Below are 15,386 nucleotides of genomic sequence, written 5' to 3'. Positions count from 1 at the left end.
CAGGTCACAGTTACAGCGCCACCCAGTGGAAGCAGGATGATATGTATCATAACATCATCCGGTTAACATGAAACAAACATGACGGTCTCTGCACACCATGTGCAGTAACAGGCATACACTAGTTGTTTATTTATAGCTGCCCTTTCTCCGTGACTAAAACGTGATGTGTTTAGGGAACGTCCGTAAATTGCAACTATCAAAAAAACAAACTTATTGGTGAGGCCCTCCACAACAGTCCCAACTTCTCATGTGGCCCCTTTGTAGAATTGATTGATCACCTCTGATCTAAAGGGTGTAGAGTTCATGAAAATGCTTTTAAACCATATTTCAGCTCCTAGGTGTCTGCAGTTAGCACTGCTGCCTCACACCAACAAGGCTCAAATCCTGGGGTGTGTCTGGGTACTCTGGTTTACTTCCAGTCTAAACACTTGCAGTGACTGGTTTGGTTAACTAGTGAATCTAAATTGCGTGTGGGTGTCTAGCACAGTCTGAATAGTTGTCACTCTCTGTTCCGCTCCTCACCCCCAAATGGTCACAGCAGATGGCTGTCCCTCCCCAAGCCTGCTGGTCTCTTCCTGTTAAAAGAGTGTTTTTCCTTCCCATTGTCACAAAGCGTTTGTGGTGATATGATTGTGGGGGGTTCCTCTGTGTTGTTGTAGGGTCTTTATCTTTTTTGTGAATAAAACTTGAATTGAGTTGTGTTAGCCTCGAGTCTGTAAGGTGTTTACAAACAAAGACACACACGGAGCATTCCTGGTTCAGGAAGCATCAGTTTATTCTGATTGTAAATGTACGGGTGTTAAAATATTCTCGCTGCCTCTGAATTCAGCCGAGCGTGTTCAGCCTGACGCACGCACACACACACACACACAACGCAATGCACTTTTTAAACACTTCACAACATTGCTTGCTATTGAATGCAGTCCGGTACATATAGGCTGATGTTTCTTTGTTTTTCTTAAATGTTTTTTTATTTAAAGTTTTAATATGTCTGCTGTTTGGCAGGCCGGCCATGAAATGTTGAGGTTATAACGCTTGAGCGTGCGCCCGCTCCAAGATGCGGCTGGGTAGTCGCCTTTGGTCAGGTGGGTCTTAGTCGTCCAGGAAGAAATAGTTCCCACTCTTCTTCTGTTCCGTGTCCTGCAGAGAGATGAGGCAGAGGTCAAAGGTCGGACTGATTCCTCCTCACTGACATCACCGTTTGGATTTTTCTGTCTACCCCCCTACATAAAGATTTCCATGTAGTGCAGCAGCATATATAATGCTGGGAGGGCTACACTTTCTAATTATTATCTCTAAATAACCCCACAGCTGAGTGGACGACTGCAGCTCAGCACAGTAAAAGCTCTTAAGTGATCACATGTAACGGTAGAAGAGCCTTCAGTGAAACCGGAGGAGCACTGTGATGCTTCCTCGGGTTTGAACAGATTAAGAGAAAATACTAAATGCCTCTGAGCGGGTCAAGAGATTAGAACCGTCTGCTCAAATCCAAGGCTTTGGGCAAAAACAGTGAATCGTAAAAAACGTTTGCTTGAAGGGGCGGAGCTAAAAGTCCTCAGTCTCTGCAAACTTGCACGTCGCCTTGAAGCCGGCAACTGATTGCCTGAGAACATTCCAGGGTCCAGTTGCCTAGGTAACTCTCTAACACTTTTACTACCAGGTTGTATGTCGGTCAGCGGTGTTCTTCGCTCTCATTGGCTCGCCTGTAAGTTGAGTCAAGTCTATTTTGGTTCCCACCCTCCTCGTTGCACCAGCTGTTATTTCGTCGAAAGTCACTGACTTTATGATCTCTGGTCGCCCTGTCGCTTCCAGCGTGTACGCAGCTTCATCTTTATCACATATTATGTCATCCTGTTGCCTAGCAACCACCTTCCAGTGGGCTAAAATGACCCATTTGGAGTATTTATGCACCGCAACACTTTATAACAGCATCGCATCGGTTTAATTTCAACAAAACTTGTTGATACAAAACTTGTTATGCATGACATATGTCATCCTGTTGCCTGGCAACAATGGACTAAAACACAGCAAATCACACTGCAGCATGAGTATGTGCAACCAAGATAAATTAGGATTCTTTTGACCTGAAAAGCTAATGGTCTCCAAGAAATAAAAACATGGAGCTGGAAATGAGCCTGAACCTAAATATATTCATTAAAAATATATTTATAATATATAATAATGCTTTCCCTCTCTATAGTGTACTGGTTTAGATTTGTATTTTAGTTTCTTTGATTTATTTTTTAACAAATGGGTTTTATTTGTTAGATCAGCTTTAAAGAAACGTCCTTTGGGTTGAATCAGGAATGTTGTAAATCAAAATAAATAGAGTTTATGGATCTACCCGCTGCATCTTTGTCATGTAAGACTCTCAGATCTGAAGAAAACTGATTTCCGCCTGGCTGAAGCACGGCACCAATCACAGCTGGACTCTGCTGCGTGGAGCTCTGTGCATCCCTGACACCTGTGAGGCAGGGCACAGGTCACGATGAAATCACTACAGCTCTGTATCATTTATACCGGTGTTGACGGGCGAGGACTCGTCATGTGTCACCACTGACATAAAACCTCCACATCACCCCGGAGGAGGAGGAGAAGCCTCAAACTGGTGCCCCTCAGTACGATCATTGAGCGTCTGCACTGACGTCACTAAAGCGCCGATAAAAACAACTACAATCATAAACTGCGTCAGCAAACTGGCTGCAGCGGCACCTGTGACAGGTTACCAAAATCAGGAAATGCACGACTGGCTGAAACCACACCCAGAAGTTACTTTTTAATATTATTAGTTCAGTGCTGCATTTTCGTGTCAAGAGTCCGTCCGTGTGTGACGGTCAGTGTGTTTAAATAAAGATTCAAATAAACATGGAGGTTGGGTCGTGGCGTTACCTTGATGGAGTTGAGTTTGTTGATCCTCGGCCTGAAATTGTTCGGATCTCTCCTGAATGTGATCTCCAGCAGCGACAGGAAGCGATTCATCCCAGCCAGCAGACCCTGAGGCCTGAAAAAACAAACATCACGTTACCGTGGCGGCGGCCGGCGAGCTGACGAAGCAGCTTAGACTCGACGGTTCATCTTACGTGTTGGCTGAAGTCTTCTTGGAGGGAAGCCCGTCAAACACGATGACTCTGTCGGCCAGGTAGGTCGCCATGATGAAGTCGTGCTCCACCACGAATGCTGTCTTCTTGGCGTGGAGGATGTACCTGCGAATAAAAGACGTGTCACAACAGCGCCACACACGGGCAGAGACACACGACAACAACGAGGCCTTCTAATTAGACCGTTTCAGGTCATCCAATGTGGAAGTTCTCCTTCTTAATTACATATTTTGAGACATGACAGACACTTCTTACCATCTTCCACCGCTGCAAAGATTAACCATTCAAATAACAAAAATACTGTTGAGCTGTAAATCATGCAAAGCTACTCACAGAGTCCAAGAATGAAGCTGAAACGAGGAGATTACCTGAAATATGATTATTAAGACGCGCTCTCGTCTGACTTTGTATCAAAGTAAAACTGAAAAGAAATCCTGAGTTTTAAGCCGCTCGCTGTGGATTCGTTGACGCTTGTGTTTGAGGATAAACAGGAAGGGAGCTGCTTGAGGAGCAGGGAGAGGAGCGCATACCTCTTGATGACTCTGGCGGCCATCAATCGCTGCTCGGAGTCCAGGTAGGCAGAGGGCTCGTCGATGAGGTACACGTCGGCCGGTTTTCCCAAACAGAGTGTGAGGGCGACTCTCTGCAGCTCACCTCCAGACAGGTTCTGCACCTGTGGGCGGAGCAGGCAGCTTCATCACCCCGTCTTCATCGTATCTCATTAGAAAACGCTTTCTACCCTCCAGTCGGCTCAAAAAGTCTCCTTACATTTTATTTTAATTATGTTTAAATTGAGTCTGATGACACACAAGTAACAAAATAAAATGGAAAAAGATGGATCGGCGCCTTATCCAGGACAAAGATCAGGTTAGTGTGTTTGTGTGTACCTCTTTAGACATCTTTGCGGGGATCAAAAATTACAACGTTACTCTACTTGTGGTCACTTATGAGGACAAAGGGCCTGTCCTCGCGAGTTCGAGGGCATTTTTGAGACTCCAAATGTGGTTTTAGTGTCAGGGTTACAGTGAGGCTGATGGTTAGGGTAAGCGGCTAGGCTAGCATTAGGTTAATTAGAGGGCCGCTAATTGTTTGTCTCTCTCTTACATCCTGGTCGATGATGCTCTCGATCTGCATCGGCTTCATGACGTCGGTGATGAACTGCGGGTGCGTGTAGGCGTCTCTGATCTTCTCGTGCAGCAGAGCTCGGACGCTGCCCTGAAAACGTAAAACACACTCGACTCCATCAGAGTCCGGACCTTGGTCGCTGCAGATTGGTTTTCATGATATGAACAATGGTAAAAGTCTGGTTCAACTTTATTTAAACTTTTTGGACTCTGAACCCTGGATTTCTGTAAATTCAGTTTGCTGGCTAAAATCAATCAGCAGGCTGAAAGCTGTGAAACAGACGGATGGATGATCCTGTCATGGGTCCGCGGTTAGAAAACGAGAGCTGACCTTGAACTTGGGGCTGATGGTCTGAGGCTTGTAGCTGACGTTCAGGATGGGAATCTCGCCTGAAAGACAGAGCTCAGGGTCAGTGGGTGCGTCCGGTTTAATCTGGCTTCATCTGAGAGAGAGAGAGACTCACCTCCTCCGTCAGGCCTGAGCCCACCGGCCAACATCCTGATGAAGGTCGTCTTCCCTGTGCCTGGAAACACACATACACACTTTCAGACGTGCACGTGTCAGCTTTTCCATTTTTGTGGGAAACAGTCAGAGGAAACAAGATGATCCATATTTTTATTATTTTCCTTTAGTGCCATTTTAAATGAGCTCGTCTGAGCTACGAGATTTTTCATATTTTGCAACTTTTCTTCTCTGAAATTAAATAACTGACTTAGAAAAATTACAGGTTCACACCCTTTAAATTAGATTTTTTTAAATTGGCTTGGAAATGATAAAATGTGTGACGGCCTCCAAAGCTGCTTCTGAATGAAACATCTGAAAAGTTCAATTTAAAACCATTTTTAAACCTTGACCACAGAGATTTAGACTAAAACCCTCAGCGCAGCTCACCATTCTCTCCCAGCATCACCATGATCTCAGAGTCTGTAAACTCTCCTCCTTTGATGTCCAGCGTGAACTCGCCCATTGTCTTCGACATGTCCGGATACTGAACAACAACAAACAATCAAACATTCAACAAAGAAGCAACTCGGCTCATTTTCTTATGCTGCTTTTTTGCAAATTGTGCAAAACAATATTTATTTTCATTTTCTTGCACTTCATAAAAATTTGTGTATCTCAATAATGAACGGAGTTGGTCCTGTGGTGAGCTTTAAAGGGTTAATGATGACATTTCTAAACCCACAAGATCAAAAAAGCTCAAGAAAGAAAAGGAATCGGCAGATAGAACTACAGCCCCGTGTGACGAAGCTTTTATTTTGAAAAGAAAAAACGTGACAGGAAATGAAAGTGGTAGGGGAAGAAAAACAAAAAGAAAACAACGAGCCAAAGCAAATGAGCAGTGATTCAGATTAGGCACATAAACTGACCTGGTAATGCCTGAGTCTCTTCACCTCCTCCTCATTGGCCGTCTCGGCCACCTTGAAGACCAGCGACGTCTCACGAAACCTGAGATTCTCCGTGGGGACGTAACCGTCCAGGAAGATGTTGATACCTGGAGGAAGGATGCAGGAAGATCAGGACATGCTTTGGGTCCACTTAGCGACAGTGATATTAAGGACAAATACCACCACTTGTTTCTTCACACTTTTACAGAGGTGTGGTGCAATAACGTTTTTACCCTCTCTGACGCTGAAGGGCATGGTAACGACTCCATAGGCGCTCGGGACTCCGTACAGACAGCAGATGAAGTCCGACAGGTAGTCCAGCACGCTCAGATCGTGCTCCACCACGATGATGTACCTGCAACGCAACATCACGTTTAAGAGCGGCGGTGCACCTCCAGGGATCAAACCGAAGCTTTGAAGTGACAAACCTGTCGGGGGTGATGAGTGAGCGGATGGTGATGGCGGCCTTCAGCCTCTGTTTAACATCCAGGTAACTGGACGGCTCGTCAAACATGAAACTGCAGCAAAAGAGCAGAAACAAGAGGACGGCGGTCAGTCTGCGAGCTCGGCTCTCAGCTCACAGACAAAACAATACGTTTGTTAAATATTAAATAAATAAGCTTTCGGGCTGTTTCCTCACATGTCAGCTCTCTGGATGCAGACGACAGCACAGGCGAACCTCTGCAGCTCTCCTCCGGACAGATCCTCCACGTTCCTCTCCCGCAGGTGACTCAGATCTGCAGACAAACACAGAGATGCAATTAGAAATGTTGTTTATACACAGCATTAAAAAAAATCCAAAACAGGGGGAAGATCCCTGGGATTAAACGCTTATTTTAAGAATAGGAATAGTTTCTGCACACAAACTGGTTTATCAGCTCCACACGGAGACACACGCTTTCTTTAAATATGACCCATGAAATAACTCTGTTCCAATGAACTGTGATGTGTCACATGGTCCTCACAAGAGTAAATAGTGTGTATCAACCTAAAAATACTAACACACGACTGTGTTTGTTCATAACGGCACTAAACTGTTTACAGTCGGCGTGTAAACGCTTCCACATGAAGGTTCTTCAGCTTGTAATTAAGAGAGTGTGTGTGTGTGTGTGTGTACCAAGTTGTTGGCAGACAAGGTCCTGCGTGTCTGTGTCATCTTTCCTGCTCAGGATGGCCCCTACTGACCCCTGTAGGTGGAGACGAAGAATTACAACCGGCCATCAGAGTGAACGCCCATGCCAACAGGAACGATATATTCAAGGAAAAGTCGGGAACCTTGACGGTCTTTGGGATCTGGTCGACGTACTGCGGCTTCACGATGGCCCGCAGATCGTCCTCCAGGATTTTGGTGAAGTAGTTCTGCAGCTCGGACCCTCTGAAGTAGGTCAGGATCTCCTGCCAGTCTGGAGGATTCTGGGATTTCAAAGTACGGATCATTAAAACACAAAGCTTCTGACAACGAGGTCAATGTATGGAAATGATCCCTGAGGGTGAAAAACTCCGGGGTCTGTATCAGATCCAGGATGATGAACTGAGTGTCTGCACTGAGGCCTAGTATAAGAAAAAGAAGCATTACTTTGAATGTGAATCATGCAAAGCTGGGCTGACAGAGTCCATGTAACCATAACTTGGTGTGTTGTCCTGCACAAGTTAATCTGTTCGTAGCTTTTCAAGCAAAAAGGTTTACTGTGTAAATGTCCCTGAATTCTGTTCCTTGCAACACATCTGTCTTATGGAACAGATGTGCAAATTGTTCTACTTTACTAACAGGAAATATGGGATTTGTAAGGATACTTAAAGAAAATTAATAACAAAAGTGCAAAAATTCCAGAAAAGTATCAGTAAGTTGTGGGTTTACAATGAATGAGCTGAACAACATGAGTAAATGAGTCAAACTGAATTACAAGGGAGGAGTTTTGTTTTTAAATGGAACTTTAGAACCTAGTCAAGAATTTCCTTTTGGCTTTGGCTAAAGATCTCAACCATCGTTAGCAGTGAGAAGAGCATGTGATAAAGTTACCCGACCGGTCGGTGGAGCCACACCATAATCTTTTCCTGTTGCTAAACTGATGGCCAGCAAACCAAAAATGGCAACTCCACCCAAACATTATCTTCTCAGGCCAGCAGCAACATGACTGCTGGCCTGTGTGTGTGTGTGTGTGTGTGTGTGTGTGTGTGTGTGTGTGTGTGTCGTGTGAACACTCACATCAAACTTCCCCAGGTTTGGTTTCTGTTTTCCGGCCAGAATTTTCAGAGCTGTGGACTTGCCGATACCGTTGGTCCCCACCAGCCCCAAAACCTCACCGGGCCGGGGGATAGGCAGCCTGCACGCACGCACACACACACACACACACACACACACACACTATAAACATCTTGACCCACCATAACAGACTTTAACATAAGCTAATAATCAAATAATTCCATCATTTAGTGTCAGCTTTCCTTTCAGGCGTTTCTGCTTTGGTTTGACGGCTTTTCTTTGCTGCCATGGTTCTAAAATGACTTCATTGCTGAGCAATAATAATAATAATAATAAGCTCTTACTTAAACACAAAGTCTTAGCAGTGTTTCTTTACATAGATGGGCTACCTGGGTATGTTTGTGCACTTCAGAGACTTGAAGACTGATTAGTCACGTCCCATGCTTTTATTTTGAAAGTCCAATTGCTGGTATTGAACTAGAGCTGTGCTTCCTGTCATGATGTGACGATCCTCGATGTCATTCAGCTGCCTCTCTTTAATCAGGAATTACTCTGTCCAGCTCCATGAGCCCGTTAGGGTCCGCTTACATAAAATGACGTAAATGTCATCATCAGACGGTTAAGACGAGGGTCTGTGCGGAGGTTTGAATGCCGCTGTTTCAGTGACCACGCAACAACTTCTCAGGAATGACTACATGGACAGCGGCTGTCCAGCTGTTCGCGTCTGCAACAGAGTATATTCAGAGTACGGTGGTCGTACCGACTCGGACAGCACCATCACAGCCCTGGGTTAGGACCTCAGTGGAGAGGCAGCTGATTATTGCTTTTATTTAAAGCATAAAAATCATTAACAGTTGAAACATTATTTTTATTATTCTCCCCTCCAAGGTCAACCTCTCACTTTTTAAAGGTCCTCTTGTTGTACGGAGAATGAGCATCAACTTGTCTGGATCATCAGAGCTGGCTCTCCAGCTATGAGCAGTAGCAGGTTCTCAGTTGAGGAGTCCAGCTTCCACCCAGAGGGCATCAAGTGAGAAGAACACTCACAGGGTTGTAGACCCGAGTGGACGTAAACTTCTGTTTGCTGTTGAGATCATCACGTGGAGCTCGATCCCCTTTCACGGATCCTAAATCTCCTCCAGGAAATCAAAAGAGCGATCTTCACTTTTGATTTCATCTCCATGGAGTAGTAAAGTCACAGGGAGATTCTTTTATTTGTGTGAACAAAACAACCTGTTTCTCCTCAGATCCCGCGAGATGTTCCAACAGAAGTCCGTGTTGGACAGTGCTGCAAAACCACACCTGACCTGATGTGCAGCCTCCAGGCTGAGAATCTGTGGACCCTCCAAACAAAAACTGAAAGCACTATCTATTAACCAGTGTTAACTAAAATTAGAATCATAGCACATGGTGGAGGTGATCAGAACTAAAGGAGCGATCCGAGAATAACAGCTACGCTGGAACTTAATTCCGACCTGTTTCCCGAGGTTTTTGTAACATGTCAGAGGAAACACTGCTCAGCTGTGAAGTGAAGGTAAACAGACTGGAGGTTTATCGCCGTACCGGTGCAGTTTGAAGGAGTTGGCGCAGTATCTGTGTGTGGTTTCCTTCTCCAGGTTGCTGGGAAGGTTGACGATCGACAGTGCTCCAAACGGACATTTCTGCAAGGAGAAAAAGTCACGAAACAAACTTCAAACACACTCTTAATAGTTTAAACGTTGTGACTAAAAGCAGTCTGAAAAGATCATTTCCTGCTAGATATTCAGGCGCCAAGATTACCTTGACGCAGATGCCACAGCCTATGCACAGAGACTCTGAGATCCACGCTATCTTACTCTGTGGAGTCACCTCAATACACAGTTTACCTGAAGACACACACGGTTCACATTTAGACACATTTCTCTCTCACTCTAGTTTGTGCCGTCGGTGCGATCATCTCCACACTCACCCATACGGACGACCGGGCAGCTCTTCTTGCACTCCTGACGGCATTTCTTAGGTTTGCATTTGTCATGGTTGACGATGGCGATCCTGGTGTTCTTATCCGCCATGATTGAGGGCGGGAATGATGGACGTTAGCACCTGTGGAGCTGGAGAAACAAATTGATATCTGAGGAGCTGGTTTTGAGAAAATGTGATTAAACATACAAAGAGAAACAGGAACAATTTATAAACTGAGTCATGATTAGCATGCAGCTGCCCAAAACCATCCAAAAAGTCTCTAAATGTAGAGTGCAGCAGTCGGGGTCAAACCTGCGTCCACATGCACAATGTTAACTCTGCTGAAACAACACATTCGCTTCTGAACAAACGCTCTTTTTATTCAACAATAGAGTGCTGCAAATCTCCTGCCTAAACCAGCCTCTGGCTGCATTTAATACCTGCTGTCTTTAATTCTGATCCTGGTCTGGTGTGTGCGTATCTAGGCCCCCAGGAGTCGGGCCCATTTGAGCTTTGCAGTCTTTTGTAAAGGAAGAGCGAGCCACACCAGGGTCCATTTAAAATTCTGCCCTTTCATCGTTGCTTCACGTCTGTAAGCATGTGTCTGGAAACACCCGCTTCAGCTCATTTAAACAATCTGTGCCCAACTTTCTTTTTAGTTCGGCATTAATTTAACTCATAATATTAATTATTTTAACTAGCTGTATTCTAGCATGACGGGCGGTGGCGACGAGCTTCAAACTAGGGATTTCTCCTCCAATAACGTGCTGTTCTGTGGTGCATACATATGCCGAATTAATAAACTACCCATAAACACTTTAAAAATGTCTTGGAGTTATAATCTCATGACTGTCTGCTACGGTGAGTGATGTGAAACATCATAACTTGGGAGATTTACGAATGGAATTTGGCGCATGATCCTGTCGTTAAAAGAAAACGCAATATTTTCAGGGCCCGTCTCTCAGCAATACGAGCAAACAGGGGAAACCACACTGACTGACTCCCAACAAGCTGTAACCATACAATTACACTGGATAACGGACCAATTATAAAGAGACGCTTGTCCGGTGGAAGCGAAGTTTAGGATGTTCATTGGAGAATGCTAACGGCTAGCTTCACGATATTAGCAGCGGAGGCCCAGCAGTCCGACATCTGCTCGTTTCCGTGGCAATAAAAACGTCAAAAGCAATAAAATCCAGGGCGATGAGTACGCAAACTCACCCTTATCCGGCTCCAGCTACCCGGTTAAGAAGGGATTAGAAGAGAAGACACGTTTAGAGACAAAAACTGTGGGGTGAAACTTCTGTTTTTTTCCAGCAACGTGTTCCTCTCACGGGCTGGAAGCCGGCAGGAAAGATGGCGGGAGTATCGCAGTTAGCATGCGACTGCTTGTTCAGCGCTGGTGACGTGTATAAGAAGCGACGCTGAGGCGCAAAAAAGTGGGAGATTCGAAGTGTGTAAATAGAAGCGGATTTAAACTATTTTGGACGTGCAGCCGTATTTCTGATGCACTGACACGACACCCCGGAGACCTGTACTAACGCGTCTGTGAGTCGGCTTCAATAACTGTGACGTAGATTGAGTTTTAGTGGTTTTGAGAGCGTTTAGAGTTGAGAAGTGTCAGCTGCTGGCGACTAGCTAGTCATAAATAACTCCCAAATAAGTCACATTTTAGCTGAAATGGATGCTCTAGCTTTGTCATTTAGACGAAGAAGTTTACCAAAAGGTCCCCTTATTCCTAAACAGAACTTACATTTTCTGTATTTTCTATTAAATGGAAATAGAGCTCGAAATGTTTAAAATATGCATAAAGGTTTGCGTCTGGTTATAATCTAGTTAAAATAGATGGTGCCAGTAGTGATATTTATAAGCCGAACTTTACCTAATGGTCAGCTTATTATTAAAATACAGTTATATTTGCTTCGTTGATTAAGTTGTATTTACTAAGTGTGACTAAACCTTAAAATATCGAAAACATGAATAGACGTTGGTGTTAGGTTACTGATCTCCATGAACCTTTTGAGAAAAACGCGTCAGATTTTCCATCAGAGTGTGCTGAACTTGTGTTTTTTTGTTTTAAAGTATGGCGACACCGAGCAAGACACCACCTGGAGCTGACCCGAAGCAGCTGGAGCGGACCGGGACGGTTCGGGAGATTGGCTCCCAGGCGGTGTGGTCCCTCTCTTCCTGTAAACCTGGTAACTACTCCCTCAGACCCCCCCTGCATACAGTCTGCTGTGTGAACAGATGACTGTAAACATCTTTCAGAAGTGGACACAATCTCAGAAATTGTGTTATTTTTCTCCTTGGAGCTGTTCATATGCATATCCACAGCGTAGTAAGCAGTTTGCCTTACTGCACAATTGCCACGTTTGGATCAATTTCAGAGGCCGTTGGGATCAATTCTAGTCTGATGTGTTTGCCCTCTACGTGTCCAGGTTTTGGAGTGGATCAGCTAAGGGATGACAACCTGGAGACCTACTGGCAGTCGGATGGGTCGCAGCCTCACCTGGTCAACATACAGTTCAGGTAACGTTTTCCAGCTTCTGTACAAGAGAAGTTAAAGTAAACCTGGAAAATGTACATTATCTTTAACTGGAAGGTGTTGTTAATTTTATTTGTGTGTGCTGCTGCTGACAGAACCTTACTCTTTTGCTTTGTTATTAATTCACTTTCTTTAATATGTGACCTGTGGAGTAAAGGAGGAGGACGACAGTGAAGATGTTGTGCATTTATGCTGATTATAAGTCAGACGAGAGCTACACCCCGAGTAAGATCTCGGTGCGAGTCGGCAACAACTTCCACAATCTTCAAGAAATCAGGGTAAAGCTTAGTGTATATATCTCAATAAAATAAATAATTAATAAAAATAATCTGGTTTTCATCTGGAGGTTTCAAAATCACTCAGACCCTCCTCTTCCTCGTCTTCCCCTCTGCAGCAGCTAGAGATGGTGGAGCCCAGTGGATGGATTCACATCTCTCTCATGAATCCGGTAAGAATTAATATTTTTCCAACCTTTAAATGCTGCATTTTACCAAAACAGGACTCTGTAACATCCTGCTCTGTGGTCTCTGTTTGCATTTCTGATTGTCTCTGGTCGACAGGGTGTAACTGAATGTAAAGCCTTCGGTCAGGGGACAGAATCCAGTCATTTACTCACTGTGGAACATTTGAAGGCTTACCATCTGTATAAACGTGTAGATGTAAATACTGACACCCAGCCACAGTGACTGAAAGACGGAGAGAGACATTTGTGCCCTTATTTTGCACTCTTTCCCATAATGGCCAAAGTCAGGGAACTAAAGTCTCTGTGCAGTTAACTACTACACCTACTGATTAGAAAGTGTGCAGATTTCCCTCCACAGGCGACTGTTCAGTGTTTTTATAGAAGGAAACATCAGCACTGAACCATTTAATCGCTGCCTTCATTGTCTGTGCTGAGCCGACGTGTAGTTGGCATTCAAAGGAGGTGCAGGTTGTAGAAGTAAGCTTTCAGAAGGGTTTGTGGTTATGATGATGTACAGCGGATAACAAAATTATATGTTCATTGTGCAATGACCATTCATTCGTTAATTCATACCTTCTTTGCACTTTTTATCCACTTTAAAGTTTATTGTGTTGTTTTGTTGTGTTTAGTGCTGAAAGGGGACAGTTTTCTAATTTCACTGTATTTTTGTACAAAGTGTGACTGTGCGATGACAATAAGAGTTATCTTATCTTAAAATCAAGAGAACAAAGAAGTTCTGTAGAAAACGTGTAAACAAACAAACAAAATTAAAAATGACTGAATTCATGTTTTTGTACCTAAACCTGAGCCGGAACTCAGACATAACATTCGACCACCATAAAAAAGTTTTTATGAATGCAAGCAAATAAATGTAATTTGGAATCTTGATTCAAAAATAATATTGTGCTTTACACTTTTATTCTTTGTTTTTGGTAAGACAGTAAATTTAAAAAAATGCATGGATAACAGCAAAAATTATTTATTAGCATTAAAAATGAACGTTTTATGAGCACTGGGTGCTTCTGCTTGTACACATTGGGGACTTAACCATTACAGAAACATAAAAAGTGAATTTGATAATTATAAATAATGTTCATTTAGGGTGGCATAAACCTTACACTGGCCGGTGGTCTGATAAATTTGTGAAGCACTGTTCCTGCAAAAATAGACGTAATGCAAAAAAATAAGGCGGCGCTTCTCCACCTAAGACTTGTGAGGGTCTTTACATGCCACCAAGTGCAGTAACCTACAGCTCTTATGATTGGACAGTGACTATACACTTGAGTGTTTTGTTTGTTTGTTTTTCAACTCAGGGGAGCTAGAGATACGTTTTTGTAAATTCTTGTGTTTAAATATGGTTAAAAATGTTTAAAATGTCACTACAACATTAACAGAATGTAAAAGAAAAGCATGTGCTGTTCTGTAATACCAGTTTGTACCACAAGATGGAGCAGTGAGTCAGTCTAATGAATGCAGCGCTCCCCAATCTCTGGGCCACCGACTGGAGAGTTGAGGCTCAGGTGTGAAATTTATGGTTTTCATCGTTTTTATGGTTAACTCTGTTTCTATGGGTCTTTTCCCATGTGTTATGTATAAATCTTTTTTTGGTAATGGTACTGCTTTTATTTTGTTGTATTTATCTGCGACACCTTAAAGGCCGGTCCGTGGCACAGAAAAGGTTGGGGACTGCTGCTGTAATATTTATTTAAGCAGCACATTCTTCTCAATGGGAGCACCTAAAACAGAAACATTGAACTTAAACAGAACAGCACCTGCTGGTAAAACGCTGCCTCCCGGTGGTTAAAGTTGTAGTTAAAATTAGCAGATTATAAGTATCTTTAAAGAAGTGGCTTGATGCTCGGTCACTCTGTGTGTGTGCGTTTGTGTGTTTTTTCAGCGCACAAACGAGCCCATCAGCACATTCATGATCCAGATCGCCGTGCTGGCCAACCACCAGAACGGGAGAGACACGCACATGAGGCAGATCAAAGTTTACACACCCGTGGAGGAGAGCTCGATCGGCAAGTTCCCACGATGCACCACGGTCGACTTTATGATGTACCGGACCATCAGGTGATCTGGACGTGACCCAGGAACCCCAACAGACTTATATCTGGAGCTGGATCATTATCAATGAGAGGAACATCAGTGAAGCTGCCAGTGTTGAATATTTAAAGATGTTCAGTCAGAGTCATAGACCCAGTCAGTGTTGGTTTACATGCTTTAACAATGAGTTTCCACACAGAGTGAATGCTTTGATATGAATTTGGTTCCTAAATTTATCCTTTTTGTCTCTCGCAGTATAAAAAAACGTTTGTGCCTACACATTGTTTCCTGTTGTGGATTGTTAATAAAAAGGTAAAAATAAATGTTTCAAAAATCCAGAATGTGACTGTGTTCGTGTAGAAAACTATAACTTGATTCTGTAGCTGTGCTCAGTCTTATGCTTCTTGGTTTAGTCACAGATGTTGTTGCTTTACTTGAAGAAAATGAGGTTTGAAAACAGTAATACGTTGATGATGCAGGAAAATGTTCTATTCTGCTGATGTTGGACCTCACGTCGGCCTTTGATATGGTTGACCACCACTTTTCTGTGGCGGTTTCTAAGTGCAGGTCATCCTTC

The 15,386-nt window shown here is 43.7% G+C and overlaps 2 protein-coding genes across 2 annotated transcripts; one reads left to right on the top strand and one right to left on the bottom strand.

Moving 5' to 3' along the window:
- Window positions 1–757: 757 nt before the first annotated feature.
- On the bottom strand, window positions 758–11,112 carry abce1 (ATP-binding cassette, sub-family E (OABP), member 1). Its single transcript, XM_085450176.1, has 19 exons — window positions 10,977–11,112; window positions 9,763–9,904; window positions 9,594–9,679; window positions 9,378–9,475; window positions 7,818–7,935; window positions 6,887–7,024; window positions 6,729–6,798; window positions 6,252–6,348; window positions 6,040–6,129; window positions 5,845–5,966; window positions 5,594–5,718; window positions 5,115–5,211; window positions 4,687–4,746; window positions 4,554–4,612; window positions 4,203–4,313; window positions 3,629–3,771; window positions 3,081–3,203; window positions 2,890–3,001; window positions 758–1,140 (listed from the first exon to the last, which is right to left on the bottom strand). Exons 2-19 carry the CDS (start codon window positions 9,863–9,865, stop codon window positions 1,093–1,095), a joined length of 1,800 nt encoding a protein of 599 aa, XP_085306302.1. The 5' UTR covers window positions 9,866–9,904; window positions 10,977–11,112; the 3' UTR covers window positions 758–1,092.
- A 44-nt stretch (window positions 11,113–11,156) lies between these two features.
- anapc10 (anaphase promoting complex subunit 10) lies at window positions 11,157–15,132 on the top strand. The gene is made up of 6 exons (XM_085450183.1): window positions 11,157–11,303; window positions 11,838–11,953; window positions 12,194–12,284; window positions 12,458–12,578; window positions 12,695–12,748; window positions 14,661–15,132. The coding sequence occupies exons 2-6, from the start codon at window positions 11,839–11,841 to the stop codon at window positions 14,838–14,840; spliced, it is 561 nt and encodes a 186-aa protein (XP_085306309.1). The 5' UTR covers window positions 11,157–11,303; window position 11,838; the 3' UTR covers window positions 14,841–15,132.
- The last annotated feature ends 254 nt before the right edge of the window (window positions 15,133–15,386 follow it).

Source organism: Copadichromis virginalis, linkage group LG3, assembly GCF_057382275.1.
Source record: "Copadichromis virginalis isolate Kocher_CV1m ecotype Utaka linkage group LG3, C_Virginalis_male_GT1.1, whole genome shotgun sequence".
NCBI classification, from domain to species: Eukaryota; Metazoa; Chordata; class Actinopteri; order Cichliformes; family Cichlidae; genus Copadichromis; species Copadichromis virginalis.
This window is presented reverse-complemented; position numbering and strand designations above follow the sequence as displayed.